The 27,825-nt window shown below is 38.5% G+C and overlaps 1 protein-coding gene across 3 annotated transcripts in view; it reads right to left on the bottom strand.

Moving 5' to 3' along the window:
- Nucleotides 1–8,953: 8,953 nt before the first annotated feature.
- SUSD1 (sushi domain containing 1) overlaps nucleotides 8,954–27,825 on the bottom strand; it is a 45,842-nt gene continuing 26,970 nt past the window's right edge. For 2 of the 3 annotated variants that reach the window (XM_086770893.1, XM_086770894.1), the window contains exons 12-16: nucleotides 22,450–22,543; nucleotides 20,330–20,585; nucleotides 15,372–15,411; nucleotides 12,428–12,521; nucleotides 8,954–9,651 (exon numbers count right to left, since the gene is read on the bottom strand). In XM_086770893.1, the coding sequence (XP_086627019.1) occupies nucleotides 9,513–9,651; nucleotides 12,428–12,521; nucleotides 15,372–15,411; nucleotides 20,330–20,585; nucleotides 22,450–22,543 (623 nt within the window). In that variant the 3' untranslated portion in view covers nucleotides 8,954–9,512. The remainder of the gene's footprint in view (nucleotides 9,652–12,427; nucleotides 12,522–15,371; nucleotides 15,412–20,329; nucleotides 20,586–22,449; nucleotides 22,544–27,825) is intronic. The other variant, XM_086770895.1, reaches the window with a different exon arrangement.

The following is a 27,825-nucleotide window of genomic DNA, read 5'->3' as shown; positions in this document are numbered from 1 at the left end:
TCCAGAGGAGGGCCACACAGATGATCAGAGGGCCACACATATTATCAGAGGGCTGGAGCAACTCTCCTGTGAGGACAGGCTGAGAGAGTTTGGGGCTCTTCAGAAGAAGAGAAGGATCTGTAATTCTAACTGTGGTAATGCTCCTCCACTGACATGTATGAAAGTTGCCGTCTGCAAGGCAGCCTGGAATTGGAGTAACAGAGTGGTTCCATCATTTGCTTCACATTTCATTTGCTGATCTGTTGATTAAAAATCTACCGGTGAAGATTATCCCAAAAGCAAGTATTTGATAACTCTTCCTGCCAAACGCGCTAGAAAGTTTAATGGCCATGAATACTGGTCCGAGTCACAGACAGTCTGCTCAGAGTGCCACAGAGAAATCCAAAGGCTAGATAAACAGCAGATCCTGTGATTCTGAAAAACACATTCTTAAATGTGATGGCAAGCATCCCAAGAGTCTGCAGGGAACCATGATAAAGGCAGATCCAATGACTGACAGCAGAAGCAGCAATTCCTTTGCAAAATTCCAGCAGCAAAAGAGGTAATTTCTTTTGGGATGGTGTTCCCAAGCAGTTTGCCACAGTTTGCTTCTTCACTGCACTTTTAAAATACGAATTCCCTAGGATTTTTTTCTTAGATCAGTTATTTACTGTGAAGAATCAGCAAAGTTTTGTTGGTGTCAGAGAGCAAGATAAGGAATGAAATGATAATAAGTTAACAGGCACTTTTTTTTCTCTCTCTCTCTGTTTTTCCTGCTGCTGGACAGGAAGTTCCAAATTTAAAGTGTATCCATGCACCTTTTCTGCTTTGATTTGAAATCTGAAAGGAACAGTGCAACAGAGCAAATGCCACAGCAAGCACATTTGAAATCTTCACCTCTGCCTCAGGCTGGAAGACCTTTTGCATACAATGTACTTCCTAGGCGTTTAACCGATTATTTTTTTTCCCCCAACAGAAAAGAACCATCACTCCTCTCTCTCTACAAAGAGGAAAAAAATACAATCATATGCTCCCAGAGGATGTTGACTCCTCTGGAGAGTCTTTGTTCTGAGAGAAAGACAAATGTAACTTATAATGTAGGAGAACATGAATACAAGATAAAGAGGTAACAAAGTGAAAGTCAAAGAACGGTATGTTTGCTTAAGGATGTCAAAGGCAGGAAGAGAAAGATTTACATGAAGTTTGAAAGCTGCTTGTTTACTTGGAAAAAAAAATGGACTGATTATAGTGATTTGCACTCAGGGATGGCTGGAAAGAAACCTGCTGCTTCTGCAGTTTCGAGTCTTGTATCTGCAGCCTGTGATTTCCCAGCAGGCAGTAGCCAGATTTCTACAGCTGTGAGAAAGGCTAAGACTGAAGGGGAAACTTCTCCCAGAATATTCATTTCTTGTTAAAAAGCAGCAAATTTTTGCTATAGACAGGCAACAGTGGAATTAGCATATAAACCATAAGGTGCAAAAACAATAATAAATTGCATCTAACGTACACCTGTAATTAGCAGTCTCTAATACAGAGCCTTGGAGATGTAGGTACTGGCTCAGCACAGTTCCTGGAAAGAACATAAATGTGTAAGAGGGTGAATGTGTTAGAGGCCACTTTCAAAAGCCCACTGTAAAAGTCTGAGACTCAAAGGCTTTTGTTAACTGAATTAATCTAATCATTATCTTGCTTCACATTTTAATTCTTCTACACGGCTCAATTCACTACAGCATATCTGCATAAACCTATCTGCTTCCTCTATTCATATGAACACCAAGTTTCGTCTTGTAAACCTTCTTCTATGCACTGCGTGTTCCCTGGACATTGTTTGTGCTGCATCCACCATTCTCTGAACACCAGAGCACTGGGGAAACACGTTCCTTGAGAAAGCTTGAGTCTGCCTGTAATCTTCTTCTGCTTACATGTCATCATTCTGCACCAGCAGCTATCAGATAAGACCTACTTAAGGAAAGCTTGCACTTGCATTGATATTTTTTTCTCTTCAGTTCAGAGATATGAGTTCAGAGAATGTCACTGGTCTTTTTGCTAGCAAAAAACACTTCCATGACTCTTTATGACAGCCGCCTTCAGCTCCACTGATTGTATGATGCTCATACCAGGTTTTAAGAACTAACAGATTACAAATGAATATTGAAAAAAAAAACCATTGCTTTATAATTGTTTAAATCTACTTGCAGAGAACAGCCTTGCAGGCATACTGAAAGAGTTTAGATAACAAGGGCTAAGATCTGTGAACTCTGGGTTCAACCAAGCCTGGTTTTTCTTGGATTTGTATCTTGTGATTGACCTAACGGAACTTGAGCATTGCTGTTAAACGAGCTCAGCTCTTAGCAGGCACAGGAGAGTAAAGATTTTAATTGCTGTTTGCATGCAAGAGACAGAGAGAATTGACTGTGCAATGGATTCTTCTATATTGCATGTTTCCTAAAGCACCAGCAAAGCATTTGCAACATCATTTACTTGTGCAGTGGGTTCTCTGGTGTCTAACAAGAATAGAGGCTGGATTCTAGTCCTCAACTGCTTGCTTTCACCAAACTCACGTGACAACTTTGTGATTCCTCTTGCTCTTGAATGTGCCTACAGGCAAAGACATTATCATGGGGAAATTGAGAGAATTTGTCACAGGCTCGTTTCTTTAGAAAACATACAGTAAGTAATGTAGAAAGAAAACAAATGAACTTGAGACAAACTGATCCCAAGCATACAAATAAGGGCAGTGAGGGGCAGCGGTGGGGGAGGTGCTGGTCTCCTCTCTCTGGTGACCATCACACTGAGGAAATGGAATGAAGCTGTGTCAGGGGAAGTGCAGACTGGACATCAGGAAAAGGTTCTTCACTGAGAGGGTGGTCGGTCACTGGAACAGGCTCCCCAGGGAAGTAGTCTCAGCACTAAGCCTGTTAGAGTTCAGGTGGCATCTGGATGATGCTGCTGATGCTCCTAGTCATATGGTTTAGTTTTAGGTAGTCCTGTGAGGAGCAGGGAGTTGGACTTGATACTTATGGGTCCCTTCTGACTTGAAATGTTGCATGATTCTATGATTCTAAATCTTGACTCGCATACCACTCACAGTAAATAACATCTTAACAATGGAAAGGGATAAACAAGTGAAGTTCAGGGTAAGAGACTGTACCCACACAGAAAGAGCATTCTAGGTAATGACTAAACACAGGAAGCAATTACTCAATACCCAAGGCAGACTTACAAGGGAAATACCTGGGAAGGGAAATCCCAGGTACCAGATAAAACACCTGGAGGCAAACGTATTTTGCTATCATACTGTTTTACTATCATCTGCTGGGACATGTTTATGGATAAATGCAAAACAGTGACATCTAAATGGGATTAAATTGGATCAGTTCTCATATTAAGGTAGTATTCTTACTTGCTGATACTTTACCACATATTCAGGGTTCCTCACTCCTACGATTACAAAATCATTGTAATTTAAGCCTTACTTTGTCACTTTAAATGCAATCTCTTTTCAGTGCATGAACTCTGCCTTTTGTTTGGGACGGTGAACATGGGCAAAGTCAGAACTGGTGCTTGCATTAAGTCATATTGTCAGATAAGAAATACTTGTTATACCTTGTCAAAGACAGCATGGCTTTTTATTGCAAAAGGCCCAAAGCCGATACATGAGAATCTGTTCAAACAGTCTGGTCTGTTTGAAAAATACGAATCAGTTCTGCTGTGGTAATGATCAGTATGTGGGATGAAAAAAACAAACTCCCAGGACTCCCAGCAGAAAGTACAACATATCAACAGGATCTTAAACTAACTCGAACAATTCCATTTAATCTCAAATGCTGTTGGACTAACCAACAGAAAAATCTTTTAAGAAGGAAAAAAAAAATAGGATGAAATTGTATCTTCAAACAAGAAAGGGAATCACCACAAAGGCAATGTGCAGCTGGAAATTCCCATCTATCTTGCTTCACACTGACCTCCTGTGTAGAAAAACAGCGGATAAATAACAGTACTGCTGAAGAGTCTTTGGATACTGCTGTGGCCATACTAGGAAACATTCTTACAGGCACTGCTTTCAATCTCCTTATGAAAATCCACAATGTATTTGTTTATCTGGTTCTTTCTGTCTTGAGTTAAAATGTAAAAGCAGATTCTAAACTACTGTAAATATATATCATTGCATTAAACTTAGAAAGAACAGTGTTAAGTGGCATGCAGTGAGAACCTGGATAGTTCCATAATTTCAAGGGAATTTCATGAAAATCTGGGGCAGAAAGATGAATTCCTCAGAATATCTGGGTGCACGCCCAATTTTGAGCCTGTTTTATTGTAATAAAAATAAACATCTGGCAGATTAAAGCCATGAAGAATAAAAGGAGTGAGGTAATATTTAACAGAACTGGAAGGAGCCAGAGTTCATTTAGCCACAAAACACTCAAATCACAATTCCAAAACATGCTGCATAAACACATGATAATAATTTTATTTATTTGCCAGTAAAACACCTGTACACTATAAAAATGCAGAACTGCTGTTGAAGCACTATTTCCCGGCCTTTCAGGAGATATTTACAATTGCTTCTCATTTGGCATTCCACCTTCGCCTGGCTTTGTTTTTGTGTGCCTGAATGAATATTCCAGGTTATAGGAAAGGACTGGCCAATTGTACCCCTGGAAATAAAATACCTAGAATGGGTCAGAATTTACAGGGATGCAAAACAAAATGGAACTTCCTAACATCTTCATTAGCCAAGAGCCAAACCGAGTAGGTCATTTTACACAGCTAAAAAAGACGAGAACTGGCTTGTACCACCCCTGCATTCTTGTTATGTTAGGCTCTATCCAACATATTGGCACAGATCATTTGTGCCCATTAGCTTGAAACATCTTCACCAGACTATTCCAATCCATTTTGTTCTTTTCACTTCTCCCAGGATGGCTGCAGGACAGGCTTTCATACAAACTGCCATTAAAGTCAAGCTAAAACATTCCGGGCTAAAAGTTGCTCAGGAAAATCTGGGCCTTTGGAAACTACCGCCTATTAAAAATTGACTTTATTTCTATAATCCTTTCTCTGTTGCTCCCCAGTCTATTAACATTTTTTATACTCCTAGGGGCAGAAACAGAACTTCCCCACCCTTGCTGTGAAATTCTGACTATAACTTCAGTTGTTACTTAAGTGAAATGGAAGAAACAGAATGAACTAGACATCTATACACACATACATATTATACATTCATAATGTATACATTTTTTTCCACAATGTGGTGATCCAACAAGGACAAAAGGGAACATAAAACATGAACTGCAACTGAAATATATCAATTATGCTGCCTCAAGGTGGGAAAACACCAATAAAAGGTCACTCTTCCTTATTCAGCTGTGAGACTGCGGGAACAAAAGCAGAATTTCTGGAAAAAATACAGATAAACATCTGGGGAAGTGGGTGAGGTGGAAAAAAACAGAACTTCAGAGCAAGTCCACCTTTTTTTGTGACCATAAGTGTGCCATTTTTGTTAACCTCAAAATAGAAACAGCTCCATAACAGCCATACCACAAATACTGCCATTGCCCTCTGCTACCCCAGGCATCGTCTTTGTCAGAGCCAAAAGGAACAAGTGTCTGTGCTGTCCACAGAGTCGTTTCTCCTGCTGCCAGGAATTGTGGTTGTGAAGGTGGTTTTGCAATGCTGGCACTTGTTCCTTTCCACTAGAGCTCAGTTCTGAGATCACCAACTATATAATTTCACAGAGTCTTCTCGGAACGTCATCTGAAAGCACCAGCTCTGTCCTTGAAAGCAGCGCAACAGTTAGATTTTTCAGAGGCTGTCATAACTTCCTAGCAATGCTAGGAACAGAAATACTTCCATCTGAGCTAGAGATCATGGCTCTGCCAGCTCATGCTGGACTCTGGCTAAATTCTGCTGAACATGAAATGGCACTGCAAAATAGTGCAAGAGCTGGGAAACAGGAATGGTGACAGAGAACAGTTAAATCTAAGGCCACATGTAGAAACAAGGAGCATACTGGCCCACAGATCTGGCCCTGTACATAGAATTAATTGAGACTACAAATACTGAAACAAACAAACAAGCCTGGATGCCTTCTGGCTGTCTCCATGATGACCAGAAGAAAGAAATCTCAAAGATTTAAAGGACCCATCAGTGACATGAGGTAGAAAGTGTACTTTACAACAAAAGGTTTTTCATTTGACACATCATCACAATTACATAGATAAATGCTGGATTTTTACAGTAACCTGCATGTTATCTCACTAACAGCGAATAAAAGATAAAAAATAGTTTAACTTAAGCTTATACAGAATTGACTATCCAGGGCTAACAATTTCCCATTTCCTCTACTGATGAAAACACTTTGGAGATAATGCAGACATTGGTATGTATGTAAACCAAACAGTTACTCAATATAGCACATCTCAATATCGCACCATGAATGGGTACAGATCAGCAGGAAAAGCAGAGCAGCTTCAGTTGACTTTACCTTACTGGGCCTGGGTGTGGAACACATATTGGAAGAAAAAGGAGAATTTCAGTGTTAAGTGAAGGAACAGCAGTGAAGGATCATTAGAAATGTCTTTAGAATTTCTCAAACCGTAAGGGTGTGATTGTATCAATATTGCAATTAGTTCAGCAGGATGCTATGTATAAAATACAGAGGTGCTAGATCATTCCATAAACTTGAGCATAAGGACTATAAATCTGAGTAACAAAAGTACCCCTACAGACACACATTTCTAACCCCAAAGCCCCATTCAAAGTGGCACTTGCTAGGACTCTCTTCTCCTAAGTAGTACTTTTGTAAATCAGCTATCTGATCAGAAGATTAAAAGTCTGTATTTGCAGTGAAACTGATGCCCCATCCCTGGAAACATTCAAGCCCAGGTTGGATGGGGCTCTGAGCAACATGACCTGGTTGAAGATGTCCCTGCTCCTTGCAGGAGGGTTGGACTAGATGATCTTTAAAGGCCCCTTCCAACCCTAACCATTCTATGATTCTGTAACAACACATTTCCTTCCAATGAAATGTCACAGGACTTGCCTTCATTAGCTGTACTCTTAAACCAGGTTAATTTCACTGTAAAGCTTGTTTCTGTAGCAGACAAAAGTACAGCCATTATAATTTCATGTCATTCCTTTTGTCCTGTAACAGTTGTTCTGAGTAGAACTTTTAAGAACCTTCTTCTATTCTATTTACTTAATTTCCTGTTTAAACTTTTTTACTTTCCCTAAAAAATAATTTTAAAAGTATAATTGGAAAGCTTGGAAGCAGTAGAGCAATGTTTCTCAAAGACAGAGGGTCTAACAAATGAACTGTTAACATTTGCACAATTATCTGAGGAGGCCAAGGCTAAATTATTTCTCACTGCTTCCCACATTAATCTGAAACAGATGTAGATGGAAGAAAGATAAGTACATGACAGACGAAGCCAGGCTCACTGCCAGAGGTAGGTCTGCCAAGAGTGACAAAGACGGCAGAGGGAAAGAGGGAAATTTACTGGACTGCAGCAGTTTTGGAGAACTGAAGATGGCAGGATGTCCTGTCTCATCACTTCTCCCTTATCGGTCCCTTCCTGGGTATGAATATGTTGCACCACTCTGCTGTGCAGAGATGTCCAAGCGAGTCATTAAATGCATTATTTAAGTCCAAGCAGAAGTGTGGATGTTTGGTAAGAAGACACTTTGCTCTGAAAAATTTATATTATGCAAATACAAGCTACATTAACAAGAGGCACACAGAAAATAAATTACTTGTTGGAGGTTACATGAAGACCTCCAACTTCCCAACTATACCCACTGACAAGATGGGACTTTATGTTCCTGATGCTGTGTAATGTACTGGAACACTAATGGTCTCAGTAAAAGGTGAAAGAAGTTTTCGTTCACAGAGGATCGCATATCTATCTCTTTAAATAATTTCCTGCCTCTCCAGCTCTTCCTTATTTAGGAACAGCTGCTCATGGACTTTCTCATAGGATCAGAACTAAGTGATGCAGTTTGTACCGCTACGTCAAACCTTGGCAACCTGCTCCATTGAGAAAGGGACTTATGAGCAGAATGTGTGAGAATGAATTACGCAGGAAAAACTGAAAAATTAACTAACAGTAGGCTAGTATGAACAACTAAGTTGTTCTTTCTAAATCAGCAAAGGAAAATGTTACCAACTCATTCTAATGTAGACAAAGGTGTTCTTACTCAGCTACTAACTACTGAAAACTTACTAACTCAAAAGGGCAGATTTAGCAAGCAATGGATAATGCTGGATAACATAAACGATATCTGCCCAGATTTGAAAAAAAAGCACCCTCAATTAGATGCCGCAGTTCAAAGCTCTCCCATGTAACTTTAATTGTAATTCGTCTCTGCCACCAACTATGAAGTATGCTGTTACACTTTAAAATAACCTTCTGAAACATGAAAAAAGGAATTACACAACCTAGAGAGACAGAACATAAAGCCAGCAGGAATCAGAAAAATTCCAAAAAGGGGTATCACATGTTCAACGTGGTAAAACATAAAATATAACTTGGAAAAAACGACAAAACTGAGTAAAAACCAAAACTCTTGTTTATTTATTTCACCAGTTAGCAGAATGATTTTGCTAATACATCTCAAAGCAACTTCTGAACAGGAGTGGAAGTAATCAAAGGCACTTGATTCTTTCTTACAGAAGGTAAAAATATTAACAGGGAGTATGCCATAGGAAATTGGTTAATTGTACTTTATTAAAGTGACTCTAACCAGATGTTACACACCAGCTCATTAACCAGACAACAATTCAACAGCTTTACTCAGCTGTAATTATAGAACAAAGATTAACAAAACTGCACTTAACACAGGTAGCTCCTTATTTAAATTAGTTTCACATGCCATTAAAGCTACTGAGCTTTTTGGCAAACTGGAGTTTCATGGATTGGTATATTATTTGCAATTATTGCTAATTGCTATGAGCAATGATTGTAATATCTCTGGAATACATCTGTTGCTGACACTATTTAAATGTGACAATTTCATGGCTAACAACTCTGTACTTGTTTTTGAAGTATCATTACCCATAAGTGACTGATGAAAGTCTTCCACTTTTACACTCGGAAATACAATAAGCACTTTATCTGATATAACAGTTGACCTGTATTTTCTCTCATAATGGGCCAGTTTATGTGTCCTAAGGTATCTAAAGCAGCAGTTGATCCTCAGACAGTTTCAACTGGATCAGGGGACTATTAATGTAATAAAGTACAATACAGACACTCATTATCAGGCATCCATGTGGCTGGAACAGCTGAAAGCCTGTGGCCAACAACATGGGACACACGCTTATGTCTCTGACACAAACGTGTTTATGAGGGAAGGTTCTCCTTTACATACCACACCATCTGGAAACAAGGAGAGACAATAAACTTCTCACTTCCAGTAACAAACACATTTCAGCTGCCCTGCTATAGTACCTATGTGCCATATAGATAAGTCCATACTGGCTTTGGTAGGAAGAGTGCATTTTCTCCGTGCTGACTTCCGGCAACAACACATTAGAGAAGAGAGACATTTTCAGTCTCTAGGAATGATGATGTAATCCCTGTTTGTGCCACATCCATTGTAGCAGATAAATGTATCGCCTCACAGGCTAAAGCAGTAGGCGGGGAGTGCATTGTGCTGTGGAGATAAGAGCTGGAGAAAGAGAAAAAAATTGCAATTAAAAAAAACCTACTTAAAAATCATTCAAGACTCAAGTATGGACCTGGCAGAACTTGCATCACTCATACTGATGGGATAAGTGACAGAGTTTCTGAAGTTTTTTGAAGACCTGAGAAGCTGGTATAAATTCTGAACATTATAGCCAGCATGAGATACCCACAGGGCCTGATGACTGCTTGACCTACGTTAACCTTGGCACTGACAACACTCATGCCCAATGCAGGTCTTTAGAAAGCTGAAGTTTTGGCACTGTCGTTATGCATCAGAATGGGCATCACATATAAAACATAGCAAAGGATCAGGAGGAGTGAAGCAAGGTGAATGTGTGACAAGGCACCTTAATAACAACAACTACAGGTGAATGCATTTTTTAAACGAAAAAACTTAATAATATCTAAGGACATCAGCGGTTAGGCTGTGCACTTTGTGAATCCAGTGTCAGACTTTTACTCACTGAGGAACAGTTAAAACTGCTGTCAGCAACCATGCTAGTGGGAATTCACAATCTGTGCCACTGCAGTAATATAATACCTGAGGCAGTAGACATGTCGCAAGCTGGTGAGCACTTGAATACAGTGGTTCTTTGTGACAGAAGATGCAGAACAGGAAAGCTTACAGAGACCCCAAGAAATAATCCAAGACCATTCACCTGACACCATGGCAAGATCAGCTGTAGCTGTGTCATGCCTGACAAATGTTTGTTTAACTAGCTCTTGCAGATCCCCCAGAAGCCACGGTTTCACAGCATTCACGGCAATCTGTTCCCATGTCTCCCTCTCCTACTGTTCAGAAGCACAGGGATATACTGCCCATGGATGGTACATGTACCATGGGCACTATGGACAGGAGTAAGTTTGTCTTTATGCAATCACTTTTTGTATATTTATATATCATGCTTCATGGCAGAGTCTTCTCTGCCAGGCCAAGCAACCTACTAGTAGATAACCCTGCTCACAGTTGGATAGACATATCTCATGTCTCGCTTGTCGAGTTCCTCTGCCTCTTTCTCCTGATGGGCCACATCCTTCTTGGATTACAGTGCCTAAAACAGGACCATGACTTTACAACTGGACAGGGCAGAATGCTGACTTCACATGGTTTTTCAAATTACATTCTTACTCAGAAATGCTTATTTAAATCTAAAAGAGTATTTGTTATTTACTAACATTACAGCTACTTCTTGTGAGCACTGTGAAGGGCTTTATCACAAATGACATCTGAGTTTTCTCTTCTCTGCCTTCTACTGGGATGGGGCAGTTTTAATTTCTGCCAAGATTCTGTGTGATGTTCTCAAAAACAGAAGAATGGATTCAAGAATTTCTCTGCACATGGGATAAAGGGCCTAACAGATACTTGTTGAGTTATCAAGTTCTAGCCCCCAACATTACACCACATTACAGTATGACTCTTGTCACACCTACTCAGTGTACTCAGTTCCCTAAGGATGTCACCTGCGTTTTTTTTTGCTCTCACTCCTTTAAAAGAAGACTGAAATGGAAGTTCACAACCTAGTCTTCTTTACATTCATTCACAACTGGTCCATACTCATACATTACTTTTCTGGTACTGTCTATTATCTTAAATATCTCACCTATCACTGTGATGCTAAATGATTTGACATAGTTTTAAAAAGTATTTATACCCCTCTGTCACATTTTCTTCACGGAAACTAAAATAACTGAGAAGCCTTTTACACCATGACACCCCAGGGATATCCTTCCTCCCGCAATAAGCCCTCTGCTAGGAATGCTTGTTTTGACACCAAGATAGTTATAGCCCATTCTGCCTCAAATGTCAAAGCTGAATCCGACAATGCTTTTCAAAAAACTAAAACCAATCAAGACTGCAAGCTCAAGCTTACCACTGCATCCTATTGCAAAGGGAATTTTGAGATCCCTTTCTTTAATTACTTCAAGAAAAGAAAGATACAGCATAACCTGGAATTTAGATTGTAAGTACTTTTTCTAGCCCTGTATAAGACTAGCTCCTTCTATTTCTGAACACCAAATAAGAAGCTTAACCAATCAATGCTCTTTACTTCACAGCCCCGAAGATGGATGCTTCTGACTTTTCAAGGGATGTATATCAGAAGACTATTCTTAGAGATAAACACATTAAAACAACAGCAAAGACGTATTTTTTTAGTCAAGACATAGACATTCACAGTTACTTGAAGGCACATACTTGTTTCACCTTTGAAAGGAAGACAGTTATAATAAAGTTACTCACGCTGCATGAAGGATCACAAAACAGAAATAAATTAATTTCTTAAAAGTTTCCAATATGTTTTTATTGTGGCCTTTAACTAAAGACCAAACACTACTGAAAAACAATACTTTTAGGCCTTTTGAATAAAGTTGGGAAGATTAGAAATTGGCTTCTTACATAAGAAAAGTACATCAACATTTCCAATGCTATGATTTCACTTTTAGAGAAGCACAGCATATAAGCTTCATTTATTTAGTTACTATTAAATCAAAACATCTCTGAACTGAATTCATAGTGCTACTCACTGTCTGAAACCTTTTATTAAGATCAGGCCCATACTTTTCTGATGTTTTGCCAGTGATTGCAAAGATACAGAGGTCATCAGTTCAAGCAATGGACAGTGTTAGCGGCTACTGAAGAAACTCTTGGTAATAGTTTCTAACCACCCAAGAGGCCTAAACCAAGCAGGTTGGCCTGAAAAGATAAACACATAAGCCTTGTGCAGGAGGATTACAAAACTGGAGTTAATAACGATACATACCGTGCTGCTGAGAACGACAGGAATAGTATAAGGCAGACAGCAGCAACTGACCCTAATCCAACAGCAGTCATGTATTGCCGAGTGGGTGATAAATCTGAAAGAAAATATCAAACAATTCAAACGAACAAATACCAAATAGTATAGCTTCAGTCTAGCGACTGACGAAGTGAGTCTGCTCAAAGCTACAGTACTGTAAAAAACATCCAGTGCTTTACTGCTCAGTCAACTAGTAACGAAACTGACTATCTAGTAGTTACTACCCAGTTGAGGAAGTAAGATTATATGGTTTTTTGTTGGTTTTTTTTTTAAATTCAGATGCTCAATGTTAACATTTTCCCCTCTCATTACTGGCATCTCAGTTTAAATCTCACACCGAGGTGGTCTCTGGTGCCAGAAAATCCTAGTGCTTTATTAAATGACTCAATGCATCTCTTTCAAAATTGTTACAATCTGGGCCTGATTTCTCCTGCCCATTTATCTATTTATTTATTTATTTTCTCTCATGTGACAGAATAGAAGTAAACCTGGCAATGACAGTTGTACCCAAGCCCATAGTAACAGAAGCCACCTAGGGACAAAAGAGGCAGCTTACAGTGATTTGCTGTCAAAACCAGAATTACTAAGAACTATTGGTGAAAGCTAACTTGAGAAAATAGAAACTCAATCTCTTCCAGCCACCTCTATCCTATTTTTGACATTAGTAAAAAGGTACCTCCCTCTTAGCGGTTTTCCAGAGACCTCTAGGATGCTGGATCTTATTCCTGCAAGACTGCACAACTCTACTTGCTGGTAAATCTTGAAAGCATGAGTATTTCATGTTTTAGCAAAAATTTAAATTCTGGCAGAAGTGGCACTTATTCAGTGAAATTACTGAGTATGTCCACAATAAGCATCCAAGCGTCTGAACAGCAGAAAAGCAACTTCTGTTACTTAAATTGAACTCTTTCTGGCTCATCTGAATGTACAGGCACAAGACTGGCTGGGCATTCACCTAAAACATTCTCAGCAACTGATCTGAAGCACAAAAAAGAAATCACACAGAGCCGTAAGATGAATCTGACCAGTTTATCATTTTTGCCTAACACTGCTCAGTGAAGCCAGGCTTGTATCTGTGCAGCACCTTTCACCTGTAAACTTACTGTGAGTCTGGCAAAATAAAGGATTCAGACAGGGTCCTTACACAGAAAATCTGTTCAACTGACAAGCATGTTCAGTTTGGGTAAAAGTTATACCTGTCCCTACATCCCTGTAACACTAGTTTCCATAAGCAAGTTATGCATATCTAGGCCAGGTGTAAGCCCTCCACAGAAACGTCAGAAATGTCTTCCCTATGTTTTGCAGAGCGTATTTGGTGAAAAACCCTCAAAGTTCACTCTACCTATTTGTGACAGAAGGAAGCGTGCTTTTAACAGCTTTCTAACACTTTTTATGACAATGATTTATCATATAACATGTATCTTTGTCTAGACAGCATCTGAAACAGACTCATTTGGCTTGGATTTATTTAACAGATTTGCCTTCCACACAAGTTGACTCCTCAAAGGATTCAGTGAGCCAAAAATACTCTCCGCCTCTGCAGCTGCAGAAGTACGTTACGCCAAGGACACTGTTCAGCTAGAAGTCCATTCAATATAAAGGCAACTGGATTTAGAACAGAAAGTCAGGGGCCTGTCCTGTCCTATTACCATCTCCCAATGCCCATTCTTTCCATCCCAAACCCAAAAACCACCTTTACATAAGAAAGCCTCTGACAATGCTGTATAAGCTGATAAATGATAAATTCAGAAGAGGACAGTTTTCTTACTTTCCAGAGTTATTTTACAGCTCTAGCAATAGAGCTCTCAAACCTAGGGAATCCTTGATCTTAGCCAAGTCTCTACAACCACAAACTGCCTAAATTATATTCTAAGTGTGGCAATAAATGAACTAGGTCACAAGAGTAAACAACAAAAGGCAACCTAGAAATAAACACACAGTTGTCACCAGAAGATCAATAATAGCAATAGTCAGACCTGGGTTTTGTGCACAGTGGCGGAGATGCACGTAAAGCACTCCATGCACCATATGATTTATTATCATTCCAAAGTACTGTCTGCTCTCCAGTGTGACTACATCTCCTAACTCCAATTCATGAGTCTTTCAACCTAAAAGCACAATTTAGAGTTTGTAGAGGACTCCAGTGATGCCACTCTATTTGCCAAGAGAGGTGAATGTTTGCTTTTTGCTGAAACATGATGAAATGTGTGAAAAGTGTATTTTCTACCAAGGTGGAAAGGAGGGAAACTTGACCTCTGGAGAATTCCAAACTCCTCTGAGGTAAACTCATTCACTGGAAACATTTTATAGTCAAAAAGAAAAACAAAGATAAAACCATGCTGAGAATTTCTCTAGCTTTTAAAGTTATGCCATTACACTGCTAAGAAACTGTACTTAAAAGTACAAAAATCAGCCACATTTTTCATTTTTGCAAGTCTTTTATTTTCCTATGTTCATAAAAGGACTTAATTCTCCAAGTACCACCTGAGCATAACAAAATAAAAAACGTGGCTTCTAAAAGCTAGGAAATTGTTCTTGTTTTTTTTTTTTAAACATATTTAAGCCAATATAGAACTACCTTAAAATGAGCTTCTAAAATTTCACATCTTCTGTGCTTCAAATCCTTTGTGCACAAAAATTGCTGTAAATATTTGGATGTGAAGCATAGAAAAAGTAATACTGAAAACCAAGAAGAAACCAGAGAATCCATTTTAGAGTGGAATTACTGAATCCATTAGAACGGAATACTGAAGTGCAAAGCAAATTTTCTGCCTCTAACTCTTCCAGTCCTCAAAGTCAACTGACAGTTAACGGCAAAGAAAGAAACAGCCACAGCAATTATTAATTTATGCTGCCAAGTAAAGCTATCACAACTTCTGTTTTCTCCTTGAAGAAAAAATTGACTTACTTTTAATTTCTGCCCAAACAACACAGGACTGTCTTCTCACCTGAAAATGAAAACATAAAAATCACTGTTTCTCAGAGAAATTTATTATCACTAACTCCCTCTGCAAGAGCAGCCATCCACATCATACTATATCTTATTACTATTGGGAAATGGAGTTTGTTATTCCCCTGGTAGCAGCCTCTAGCTTGTCTGAAAAGATTATAAACTATAAAAGTAAGATTAGAGAGAGAGCTCTGATGAAAGGCTGGCACTAGTCTTTTAGATCATCACTCTTCCTTTCTTTCTACAACCTAGACATGCAGGTAACATGGAAGGATCTTTGAATCTGCTTGGATAAGAATTCAGAATTTATGAAATGCTATAATAAGGCTGAGTATGCTGTATAAACTCTATCCCCATGTAGAATATAAATGTTAAAACATGGTACTTAATGGCATGTTTTTCATATACTAGATGTAGGCCTTTTTTTCAGTTATAAGAACTTGCTTGGTATTTTTTAACATTTTTTATAGAATATTATAGTAGTTAATGTTCACAGCAGTTGAATGTATGCCTATTAGGGGTCTACTTTTGCAGACTTGTTAAATGAGTTTGGTTTCTTTACAGTAAGCTTGGTCCCCGTAGAGCTGTCTTCTCTCAGCACATCACACTCATCCATACCGAGAAGTTCTACTCTAAGCTCTATTGTCTACTGCATAATTACTGGGAAGTTTATTTTTGTAGTGCTTCTATATGTACTTTCCTGCTAAATGACTTTCACATAGTTTCCACAGAATACAGACACGTATTTTTCATGTTTTGGCAAAATGTGCATTATGTTGCTCTGGATAACAGTATGTTTCTATGAACTGAAGGCAAGATTTTGAAGCCTTTGATTAAAAGGATGAAGGCACATTTGTATACTTGATACTACTTTTGTGCGTCTGCACACTGAATTGTGTAATCTCAGTGTTTCCTAAATTCATTTTTTTATAAGGAATTTTCTGGTTATTAAAAAAAAAAAAAACACTAACAAAAAAAAATCCTCTTAAAAGAGAGAGAATAAAGAACAAGGAGTGGATTTAAAAACTCAACCAAATGCCAAATTCTGGAGGCACTGGTGTGAGTGCCATAATCTTGAAATATCTGTGGCATACTCTGGTTTGCAGGGAATCAGTCACCTCCTGCCTGCCAGAGACATTACAGAGCTCCCAGGAATCTCAGCAGCAAAGTTCACTGATCTGCACTTTATACTAAATCAAATTATAAATCACTTCCTCTGAAGAATTAGCATCTTTCCAGAAAGTTAATCAGTGAAATTAGCCCTCCAAATACTTGAGTATCCATGGATCTCAAAGTCCGTATTTCAACCTGGATATTCACAGGTAGCTAAACTGGAGACAGAAATCCCTTCCACAGCTGCACACTAAAAAGAGTTCTCGAGAAAAGAGAAAACGTTTTGCCATGCATATACACTTTTGTCAGATTATTTTTTTATCAGGCCAATTTTAACAGACTTTTTTTCACAGTAGGAGTCATTTGTATTTCAATTTTCCAAGAAGTTCACAGCTTTTTTCCTGAAAAGTCTGAGTGTCACAGTCCTGCTCTTACTTCTGTTACATGCATAAACTGTGCGATCCAAAAAAGCTGATACTGGCACTGAACAAAAGCTATGCTAAAGAAATTAATTTCAAATAAGTTTAAACTCCAAACACATTTTTTAGTTCCTGCCCTTCACTATGAGCCTGGGCTCTCTGCACAGCATGGAATCCATAAACTAATCACTGGAGATTAAAATAGGTACCAGCTGGGTTTCAATTTTTTAATTAGCAGTATCCCTTATGGAGAAGGACACTTCCAAGCGTGGACAACTTGTTCCACTTAAGCAAGGTTTTCATGATAATGACAGTAAATTCTCATTTGTTCACAAATTCTCCCTTGGTCTCTACCGTCCCTATATTCCAACTGCCAAATTCATCAATACGGAAAATCGTACTACAACTTCTTACTGCTCTCCTTATACATCCCCAAAAATCTCCTCAGATCATCTGACCAGCCTCCTACCACAACTGAATGTCCTGCACAAATAATCCTCCACCTTGAAAAACAAACAGAAACTAAAAACCGCACAGCAGACACCTTTATCAGGACCTCCAAATCTGAGCACAGGATAAATGAACATAGACTCAACAAAATGGAACAGCTTACTTAACTGTGTCCACACGATTTTATATGAACTAATTTTCCCACCTTTACTACAAAGAAAATATGTCAGATATATTGAGGAATAATGGCAACAGAAAGTCATAAGCAAGCCATGATTTTGCAGCATGTATGATACAAATTGTACCATTCTCAGCATGAAGGGGTCTGGAGCCAGAAGGGACTCAGGAGGATGCCAGAACATAAAAGTATAATAATGAGAACATTAGTTAGGAGTCTATGACATATATTTCTCATGTATCTGTATTCTAATGTAAATGTGTTCACAAGTAAAACACACTGTAGAAATGCTGATTTCACATGTATTAATAACTGAGGGTCAATTGAAGAGCAGATATTTTAAAAAGCAGACTATTAAATCTTAACTCTTGAATCCAAATTCAGTTACCTCACTAATCTAATTTCTAATTTTCAGAAATTCTCAAAACCCAACAACCCTCAATTTATAATTCTGAATTTCTTTAACTTCTTCATACCAACAACTGCACAAAACGAGAAGGACTTCGGTGTACTGGTGGACAAAAAACTCAACATGAGCCGGCAAAGCACGCTTGCAGCCCAGAAAGCCAACTGCATCCTGGGCTGCACCAAAAGGAATGTGGCCAGCAGGTCGAGGGAGGTGATTCTCCCCCTCTACTCTGCTCTTGTGAGACCCCACCTGCAGTACTGTGTCCAGCTCTGGAGCCCCCAACAGAAGAAGGACACGGACCTATTGGAGAGAGTCCAGAGAAGGGCCATGAAGATGATCAGAGGGCTGGAGCACCTCTCCTACGAGGACAAGCTGAGAGAGTTGGGGCTGTTCAGCCTGAAAAAAGAAGGCTCCAGGGAGACCTTACAGCAGTCCTCCAGTACCTCAGGGGGGCTTGTAGTAATGATGGGTAGAAACTCTTTAGCAAGGCCTGTTGTGAAAGGACAAGGCGTAATGATTTTAAAATAGAGGGAAGCAGATTCAGACTAGAGATCAGGAAAAATTTTTTACAACAAGGGTAGTGGAACACTGGCACAGGTTGCCCAGAGAGGTGGTTGATGCCCCATCCCTGGAAACACTTAAGGCCAGGTTGGATGGGGCTCTGAGCAACATGATCTAGTGGAAGATGTCCCTGCTCCTTGCAGCAAGGTTGGACTAGATGACCTTTAAAGGTCCCTTCCAAACCATTCTATGATTCTATGGTTCTATGATTCTAAACACAAAAGCATGAGAACTGAAGATATACCAGTACTTTTTGAGCCACAGGTCTAAGTTCCATTTCAAAGAAGTAGAACTGGGAATCAAAGCTGCTTAGTATTTGCAACCCTAATAATGATTTATAAACATTGTATGTAACTTTGTGTACTTCATCAAGTCATACAGGAAAGTGTGTATTAAGAAGCTGATGCATTCCAAATGGAAGGAAGCAAAGAGTGACTTCTACACATAACAGTAATAATATTCCATTAAATCAGTGGTCTAGAAAATACACCTGGCAATGCTGGAGTTGAAACATCAAGAAATAAGATTCTATGATTCTATGAAATAATCTCTATGAAAGAGAAAGAATAATGTAACTTAGAAGCAGTTCAAACAACACATGTCAGAGATGCATAAACAATCTGCACTGTTCTGCACAAGAAAAGCCTCAACACAAGAAACAGGAGATGCTCCTCAATATCAGAAAATATTGAAGGAAAGAGCTAGGGAAACCAATGCAGATATCAGTAACAGCTATTACATGTACTTGTTTTATTTCACCCACTTTGGACTGAGGCGGAGTTACATTTCTTAATAGAAGCTGGTTACACTTTTGAGATTTGGGTGTAGGCTTCCACAATTGTAGAGAATTATTTACAACTGACTCATCAGATCAGTCTTTGCATGCCTCCTTGTTTCATGCTGTATATGCAAAGCCCTAAAACTTTTTTTTTTTTTGGTGGCAGGGTTTTGGAGGCACTGTTTAGGTGTTTTTTTCTTTAGTAGGGGTTGCTGTGTTCTGTTTTTATATTTGACATTTGGAAACTGTATGCACATGAAAAGTTTATCACGTGGCCCATATGAGAAAAACTTCCTACTGCTGAGACTTAAATTATGAAAAAATTACAAGCTGTTGACCTCGGAGACAGATAACAACTGGAGAACTAATTGCATAATGACATCATAGGAGGCAAGACAATGGCGCATAAAAAACTGAAATGTACATTTTAGAAACTTTTTTTTCTAATCAAAATACATACTTACTCTAAAATGAAAAAAAAAAAAAATTAATGCTAGTAATATACTTTTTTCCACAAGGCTTTCCCAAGGGAGCTGGAGTTGACATTCATTGCTACATGGAAGGTAATACACATGATAAAATATATTTTTCCATGTAATTTGGAGAACTGGAATATTTTGTTATAAAACATTCAATTAAAAATTAAAATTGGTGAGTTTTTCATTGCTAAGGAGAATTTTCAGATTCTCATACTTATCTCTTTCACTAAATTCTGGCCCAATAAAGACACCTTCAACTACTGAGGGCAGTCATGGCCCTTCATTTTTAATTTCTTCCATTGTTTGCCTTTTAGCACCCAGAATTGCTCCACCATTACAACAACTTAAATATCTATAAGGAATTACAAGAGTTATTTACAGACCTTCAGATTTAATCTAATTCTGTCAACTAACGGATCCTTGCAACATCATAAAATAAAATTAATGCAAAGCTAACATTTTTCCTCTTTTTTCCCCAGCAACATTTCATTCAGTAAGTGTAAAGAAAATGTTTTAAAACATCCATTACCTTATTCCACTCACTTATTATTCTCAAAAAAACACAATACTCTTCTCCCAGCTTTAAAGGAGCATTATAAAACTTCCCGTAGTAATGTCTGTCTCCAAGAGCAATTGACATGTTATCAGCAACATCCTTTGCTCGAAATTCAGCAGCCACGTATCCTTTAAAGTCTGTGGTGTTACTAAAGAAAGTTGCAGCAGCAAACGAGTCACAAACAAAAGTGCTTTGCAAACCCAGAGGAAGCACAATCACTTGATAAAGACTAGAGTGAAACAAAAAAAAGTAAACATTAGCCTTCACTTCAATGTACTAAGCACAAGACATTCATTAATTCACACTGTCTTTCCTACTTGTAGCCTCTTAACTGCTTATTACCAACGTCCAATATAAACACTTCTTATCCTAACATATTTATCTCTGTGTGTTTTCCACTGCATTTCGAACAAGAAAAACCAGCTTAGAGCTGATTCTCCTTATCACATGCACATTAATTTCACGTTTATTCTTACTCAGAAGACCATCAAACTGAGCTATTGCAGGCTCTCTCTTTTTCTTCTCATCTAACACATAAGGTCACCTACGAAACTTCAGGCCAAGTTCAAGGTCCTGCACCTGGGTCATGGCAATCCCAGGCACAAATACAGCCTGGGCAGAGAATGGATCGAGAGCAGCCCTGAGGAGAAGGACTTGGGAGTGCTGGTGGATGAGAAGCTTAACATGAGCAGGCAATGCGCCCTTGCGGCCCAGAAAGCCAACTGCATCCTGGGCTGCATCAAGAGAAGCGTGGCCAGCAGGTCGAGGGAAGTGATTCTCCCCCTCTACTCTGCCCTGGCGAGACCCCACCTGGAGTACTGTGTCCAGTTCTGGAGCCCCCAACACAAGAAGGACATGGACCAGTTGGAGAAGGTCCAGAGGAGGGCCACAAAGATGATAAAAGAGCTGGAGCACCTCTCTTATGAGGACAGGCTGAGAGAGTTGGGGCTGTTCAGCCTGCAGAAGAGGAGGCTCCGGGGAGACCTTATAGCGGTCTTCCAGTACCTCAAGGGGGCCTACAAGAAAGATGGGGAGAGGCTGTTTAGTAGGGCCTGTTGCGATAGGACAAGGAGTAATGGTTTTAAAATACAGGGGGGTAGATTTAGATTGGAAATTAGGAAAAAATTTTTTACAATGAGAGTTATAGAACACTGGAACAGGTTGCCCAGAGAAGTAGTGGAAGCCCCATCCCTGGAAACGTTCAAGGCCAGGTTGGATCAGGCTCTGAGCAACCTGATCTAGTTGGGGATGTCCCTGCTCCTTGCAGGGGAGTTGGACTAGATGACCTTTGAAGATCCCTTCCAACCCTAACCATTCTATGATTCTATGAAACAATACATTGTTGGCCTCTGAAAATTATTAATAATTTTCCAGAAACAATACTTTTTCTGTTTAAAGAAGGAGAGGATAGATACTATTTGTAAAACATTAATCAAATTTGTTTTCACAACTCTCAAAATACTGTTTAGTCTATGGTATCTAACCATAGGAAGACTAATTATTAGGGCTGTTACACTAGTCAATTCCTGAAACATTATTAGCTTTCAAATATTTCCTGCTTCCGTGTAATGTTGAATTACAACTACCTTTTCCTTCTATCATAAACAGCACTTAGTAAGGTGTAAAACCTTTTTCTCAATAAATTCATTTTGGTAGTAATACACTAATATGAAAACACTACTTCAGAGTATGCATAAATACAGACATTGTTCATTTTCTCTGGCTTCTAGAAAAAAAAATGTACTGGCTGCATGAGTTTGTTGGAAAACAACAACAAAAAATGCCACATGGGTAGAACTGTGCTTCAATCCATCAATAAAAATCTACTGTGACTTCACTGTGGATAAAGGAAAAAAAAACAAAACCAACAGTGAAAACTCAGAATTATCAAAAGCAGAATTTTGTTCCAGAAAGCAGGGAAGAGTCTGAAGCCAAATATTACTCTGCTGTGGGAGGAGAAACTGGGATTTACAGCTTAAGTTTTCTCCCATTGCCAACAAAAATAATCTAACCCCAAGAAAAAGCTCCCATATGTTAGTAACATAAATCTGTAGAATGTTTTTTGGAAGAGTGAAGAGTGTACAGAGACAAACCTGATTGGTCCATTCCGATCTTCTGCTTTCCGGAATCTAAGCAAGGGTGAAGAATCTTTTACTGCAACAAATTCTACATCTGCGAAAGGGGGATCTAAAAAATAAACAAATACCAGTTCAGAGAGGTTTTAGAAATATTTCAAGTATGAGGGTTCCTAGCTATTTTCTTCCCGTAGACTTTCTCTGTTAACTGAGCCTCAAACTCCTGACAACTAAATCTGCAGGCAAAAGGAATAGTCTGGTCAAGGAAAACAAAGAGCAGATTCAAGCATAATGGCATGACAGCCCCAAAGCAAGCCCCTGTACTGCAGTATCTCTGCTAGCTGGGGAAAAAAAATGCCCCAAAATGATGGCAGACTACAGAGAAATGAGAAAGGAAAGTTTTGTTGGAAGAAGCAGTATGGTCAAAGAGAAGAATAAGATTAAACTCTGGGCACCCAGCCCACTACAAGAAATAAAATGGCATAAGTAAAGGAGAATCTATTGGCACCAAAAGCACTTTCAAGAAGGCAACTTCCTTAGTTACCGCTCACAGTCAGCTAGCAATATCCAGCCCCTTAAATTGGATTTCAGTATGGGTACAGAGCTCTAATTTGTTTCAGTAGGAATCTGCATCAAGGCCAAAATTGAACAAACGCTTCTGCCTCTAATTTCAATGGCAAGGATGACAGCTGCACACTGACAGAGGCTGATGCTATGATAATGGAAATTACCGCTATCAGCCTGGAAGCAAAAAGTAAAAGAGCTTCAGCGTGCACAACAGAGAGGGCAGAATGCAAAGTACAGATGCTATCTACCCCAGAAGTCAGAAGGAACTAGCACAGATATTTACAGGTATGGCTAGGCTGTTTGAAAACTGGTCTATCAAGCTGCTGATGTGATATCTAACCAAAGAGTAACAAATGTAGTGCTTATACAGAGAAAACAAGGGCTTCAGAGCACTGTTAGAAAGAGCAATCAATGTTACGGAGGCAACAGAAAACCAATGTAGATTTGACAAAGTTAAGTCACATCAGGCAAAATCTTGCTGAGATGCATGGATTTTTCAAACAGTAGGAATACAGATAGCTGCACATACATATTGAAACACAGAAAAGCATTAGTTCAGCAGGAGAAAATGAGGCTTGGTAGAAAAATAGTAAAGTGGGTAAAAAACTGGTAAAGAGGGAGCTAGCAAAATAAAGCATGTTGAAAGCAGAAGTACTGGGGTGCAGGAAGGTTATTAGAGGGTTTCCTCTAAGACTAAACAAAGTACTAAGTCTGGCACTTTGTTAGCAATCATGGTGTAAAATCAAGATGCATACAGATTAATTTCACTGCTCAAATAGTGGCAGACAGTGTAAAACAAAAGCAGTATGGAGACATTATGCAAGAAGAACTGAATCACCTTTACAATTGTTGTTTTGCAGAAATAGAATGAAATTCACTAGTATAAAGTACAAGGTGATACAATTGGGGCTGCCAACAAGAACTTCTTGCTATATATTCTAAATTACTTTGAGTAGTAGAAAGAGCATATTAATACATCTCAGAATGAGTGTTAGTCTCCAAAATTATAAGGGAAAAAAAAAAAGAAAAAAAAAACAGAGGAAAAGGCTGCTCTAAAAAGCATAAGAAAAAGATTTCTTTAACACTAGAATAGTACCACCAGAAGTACAGAAGGCTCAGGTGTGATCCCTTCATAGTGTCTGAAGTCCCAAGAGAGCTAAGTGAAACGAGTGCAGAGGATGACTACAAGAAAAAATCCAAATAAAAGAGGAATTGTCTTATGTGAGAGAACCAAAAACTTGTCCCTGTAGCCTACGAAGAAGAAATCTGAAAGCCTACATGATCTCTCTTTTTAAACAGATGAAACATAGAAAAGGAACAACTTGTACACAGTATGCCCAAAATAAAGACAACAGGCCATACAAGCATCCCCAGCAAAGAAAAAGCCTAACCTGCCCTTGGCAAAATCATCCTCAAGAGAATCTCCTGAAAACTAACCTAGCCAAATTAATTGCTCTGGTACTTACCTTTACCAGGTCCTCTTCAAAACCAGGCTATCAGCAAACTACTGGTGAAGAAACTAGCTATGAATGTTTAGGATTGAAATGAGAACATGATTTATATCTAGCAAAGCCTTAATATTCTACAGTGGCTTCCCTCTAGCAGAGACAGGGAAAAAAATCCTTTCAGACAGTTTTCTGAGTTAATGAAGTGTATTACATGGCTGCCTACAAGAACAGGAAATGGTCTTTACTTCCGAGGGTCTTTTCAATAGTTTTGCAACTGCGCATATTGTAAAATGTATAGACAGTATTTCTATCTGAACAAAATAAATGAACAAATAATATTTGACACCCAACCTGTACGTCCTTTTCACCTTGCAAACCTAAGCAAACAGAACTTAAGAACTGTAAACCCTCCATTAACTTCAATGGTTCTTCAGGGCAGACATTGCCAGTGGATAGAGTGAGAGGAAAATACATGTGTCGGGAGATTCATCTGGTACATTTCTCCTGTCTTCCTTTCCTTTGGCAGCCAATACCACCAGGAGACATTATTATTAATTTATCTTGAAAATTTTCCAATTTCCAAGGAAAACTTGGGAATTTCTTCTTTAATGTCAACCAGGATGTGCACTGCATGCAACAGTTTTGCATCTTTTTTTCCAGATAAGCAGTGCAAGGGGGAACAGGGGCAAAAAGACTGCTGACTAAGTTAATAACAATTAATAACTATTTCATAGGAAAAATGCAAAATATAAAAATAAATAGCCATCTAGCACTGACAGCACTAGTAAGTGAGTAAGAAAGAGCAAGATCTGAAATAAATACACAGTGGTTTTAAAGCTTGGAATCTTTTGCCATTTTTAGTGGTAAGAAATATTAATTACTACAAACATCAAGCACACCAAAGACAATCTGTCTGTTCTAATAAGAAAAGCGAACAACTTGCAACAATGTGAAGTAGTAGTAGTAATAATAATAAATGATAATAATGAAAGGAATGGATGCCATTTTTGCTTCAGTGACCAGAAAGGAAACTCTGAAGGAGTTATTCCATATGTAGTATTCAGCCACTATGAACTTTTATTAAAAGGAGCACCTTTCCAGAAATTTAACTTTAAAAAAAAAGTCTGCTGTGAGGTCATCATAATTTCCAGATTTAAAAATTCACATGGAAGAAATACTGACTTAACACCACCTAGAATAGATGGAGGGAAAGGAGGAATGCTACACAGAGATGAGGACTTGCACTAAGTGGGCTGTGAGAAGAAAGAAAGATCCTCCAGTCTCTTCAGGTGCTGTTAGCACCTTGTGTTTCCTAAAGGTTTTGGTGTTTTTTTTAACTCTTCAGAAGCAGAACAGACTAATATATGTGTAGAGGCACCAGGAAAACACAAACAAACACAGCAAGAAATGCAAGTACACCGAGAGATAGTCCCACTCTAGGCATTTCATTGCCATAACTGTGCTATGTTACTAACACTTGAACATTTCATATACACACTCATTTTCTACAATAAGAATCCACCTGATGAGCCGCTCCCTAAATACTAAGGCGGGCTACGGGAAAAAAAGGTCCACCAGGAAGTGCTTAGCATTGCTACAGCACAGGGAGACAACAGATGCCTCACTGCTGGAGCAAAAGCCTGCTTGGTGTTATACTGTAATCACATTCTTCAGAAAAAAAACCAGCACGTTGGACGCAGTTCACTATTAGTTATCATGAAAGCATTTAACAATGGAACAGCTACACCTCTTTCTTTAGCCCTGGAAATGAGCTCTTTACTTCTTGCTTTAAGGGCCTGGTTTTTGCCAGTACTGTTTACCGCTGCAGACACACTGCCACAATACAAGGAACATGGTACTTTTATGACATTCTCCAGTAGCGATAACAGGAATATTTAACACCTTCCCTGTCATCTGGCCTTTTCTACAGTTCTGACGCTGCAACTCTGGGACAACACCATGCTACTTACCTTTGGATACATAATGTAGGCAAGAAATGCTGTAAGTTTCCTATATACAGACACATCAAAAATGAATGCACAAATCAATTTCTATCCCACCCTATAGATGGCTATGCACAAAGTCTGTCAAACTGAATAATTTGTAATTTATTTTAAAAATCTTTGTTTGGTGCTAGCATAACCCTCTTTACAGCTTCCCTTCATCATCTTGTGCTAATGATAAAGCTTTAAAAATAGTAACGGAATTGAACCACAAAGTCCAAAACCAGACAACAATTCTGCTCAAGTTCAGGGAAGTGAAATAAAAGATTTCACTAAAGGCCAAGTTTAACTGAAACAACCCTTTGCTGAAATAACACCATTTGCATTATCTACATTTCCTGCAAACAAGGGATTTTTTCATTGGTTATTTAAGGTCTTTATGTCCAAAAAGTTTTTTTAGTGAATTTTAAAACAAGGAAATAAAAAACACTACTATAATTTTTTTTGAAAAAGGTAGAGATATTGATACAATGGAAAAAAGTTTTTATAATTTTTATTACTGTCTGAAGAGTAATTAAATTTACTGTACATATTACAGTATAATTGCTTTAACAAAGAGAAGATATTTTTAACTTTGAGAAAGACATTACTTAAAGAAGGGAGAGAAGGAAGGAGGTTGAATAAATCAAGACCACATCTACAGAAAATAATAATTTAAATCTTCTTTAAAGGCTGTATCTTAAAAATGGAAATACACGCAGAGTTTATGTGTGATGTTTTAATGTATAAATTCATAGCTGAAAAGAGCTTACAATCTCTTACTACCCACTGCAGCCTGCTTATTCTTGGTATTTTTTGCCATTTTGCACTTCATTCATTTTACTTAATGCTAATTACACTAATTAGTTGAGGATAACATCAAAGCTGATGAAGATACATCCTTATAAATTTGTAAAGGACTACCTGAAACAGTACTAAAGAACCCCCAGTTCACAGAGATGGAAAAGACTGAAAAAGCAAAGAATTTTGTTCAGTATGTAAAGCACTGGCTATAAAGCACAGACTGTTCCGCCCATATCAAGTGCTTTGTAAATAGAACGATAGATCAGAACGATCATGACTTCACAAATATTTATGAAAAAATTTGTACTATGAAGGAGGTCAGAAATGGAGAAGTGAAGTTCATATGAACTTAAATACCATGCATTTTAATAGTCTGCATAAAAACACAAAGTGCATGCATGAACATATGTATGAAAATGTTTATAGGATCAGTAGCTAATTTCCTCCCTACATTTAAAAGAAAATAAAAAATCATGCTTAGGTTTTAACCACTCCCCTTTCCCCATTATATAAATCAGAAACTCTCTTCTTTGCAATACCTGTGCTCTGAAGCTGCACACTGTAACAGATTATCTCTCTGGAGGTACCTGATG

This window comes from Chlamydotis macqueenii, chromosome Z (genome assembly GCF_036417535.1).
Source record: "Chlamydotis macqueenii isolate bChlMac1 chromosome Z, bChlMac1.mat, whole genome shotgun sequence".
NCBI classification, from domain to species: Eukaryota; Metazoa; Chordata; class Aves; order Otidiformes; family Otididae; genus Chlamydotis; species Chlamydotis macqueenii.
This window is presented reverse-complemented; position numbering and strand designations above follow the sequence as displayed.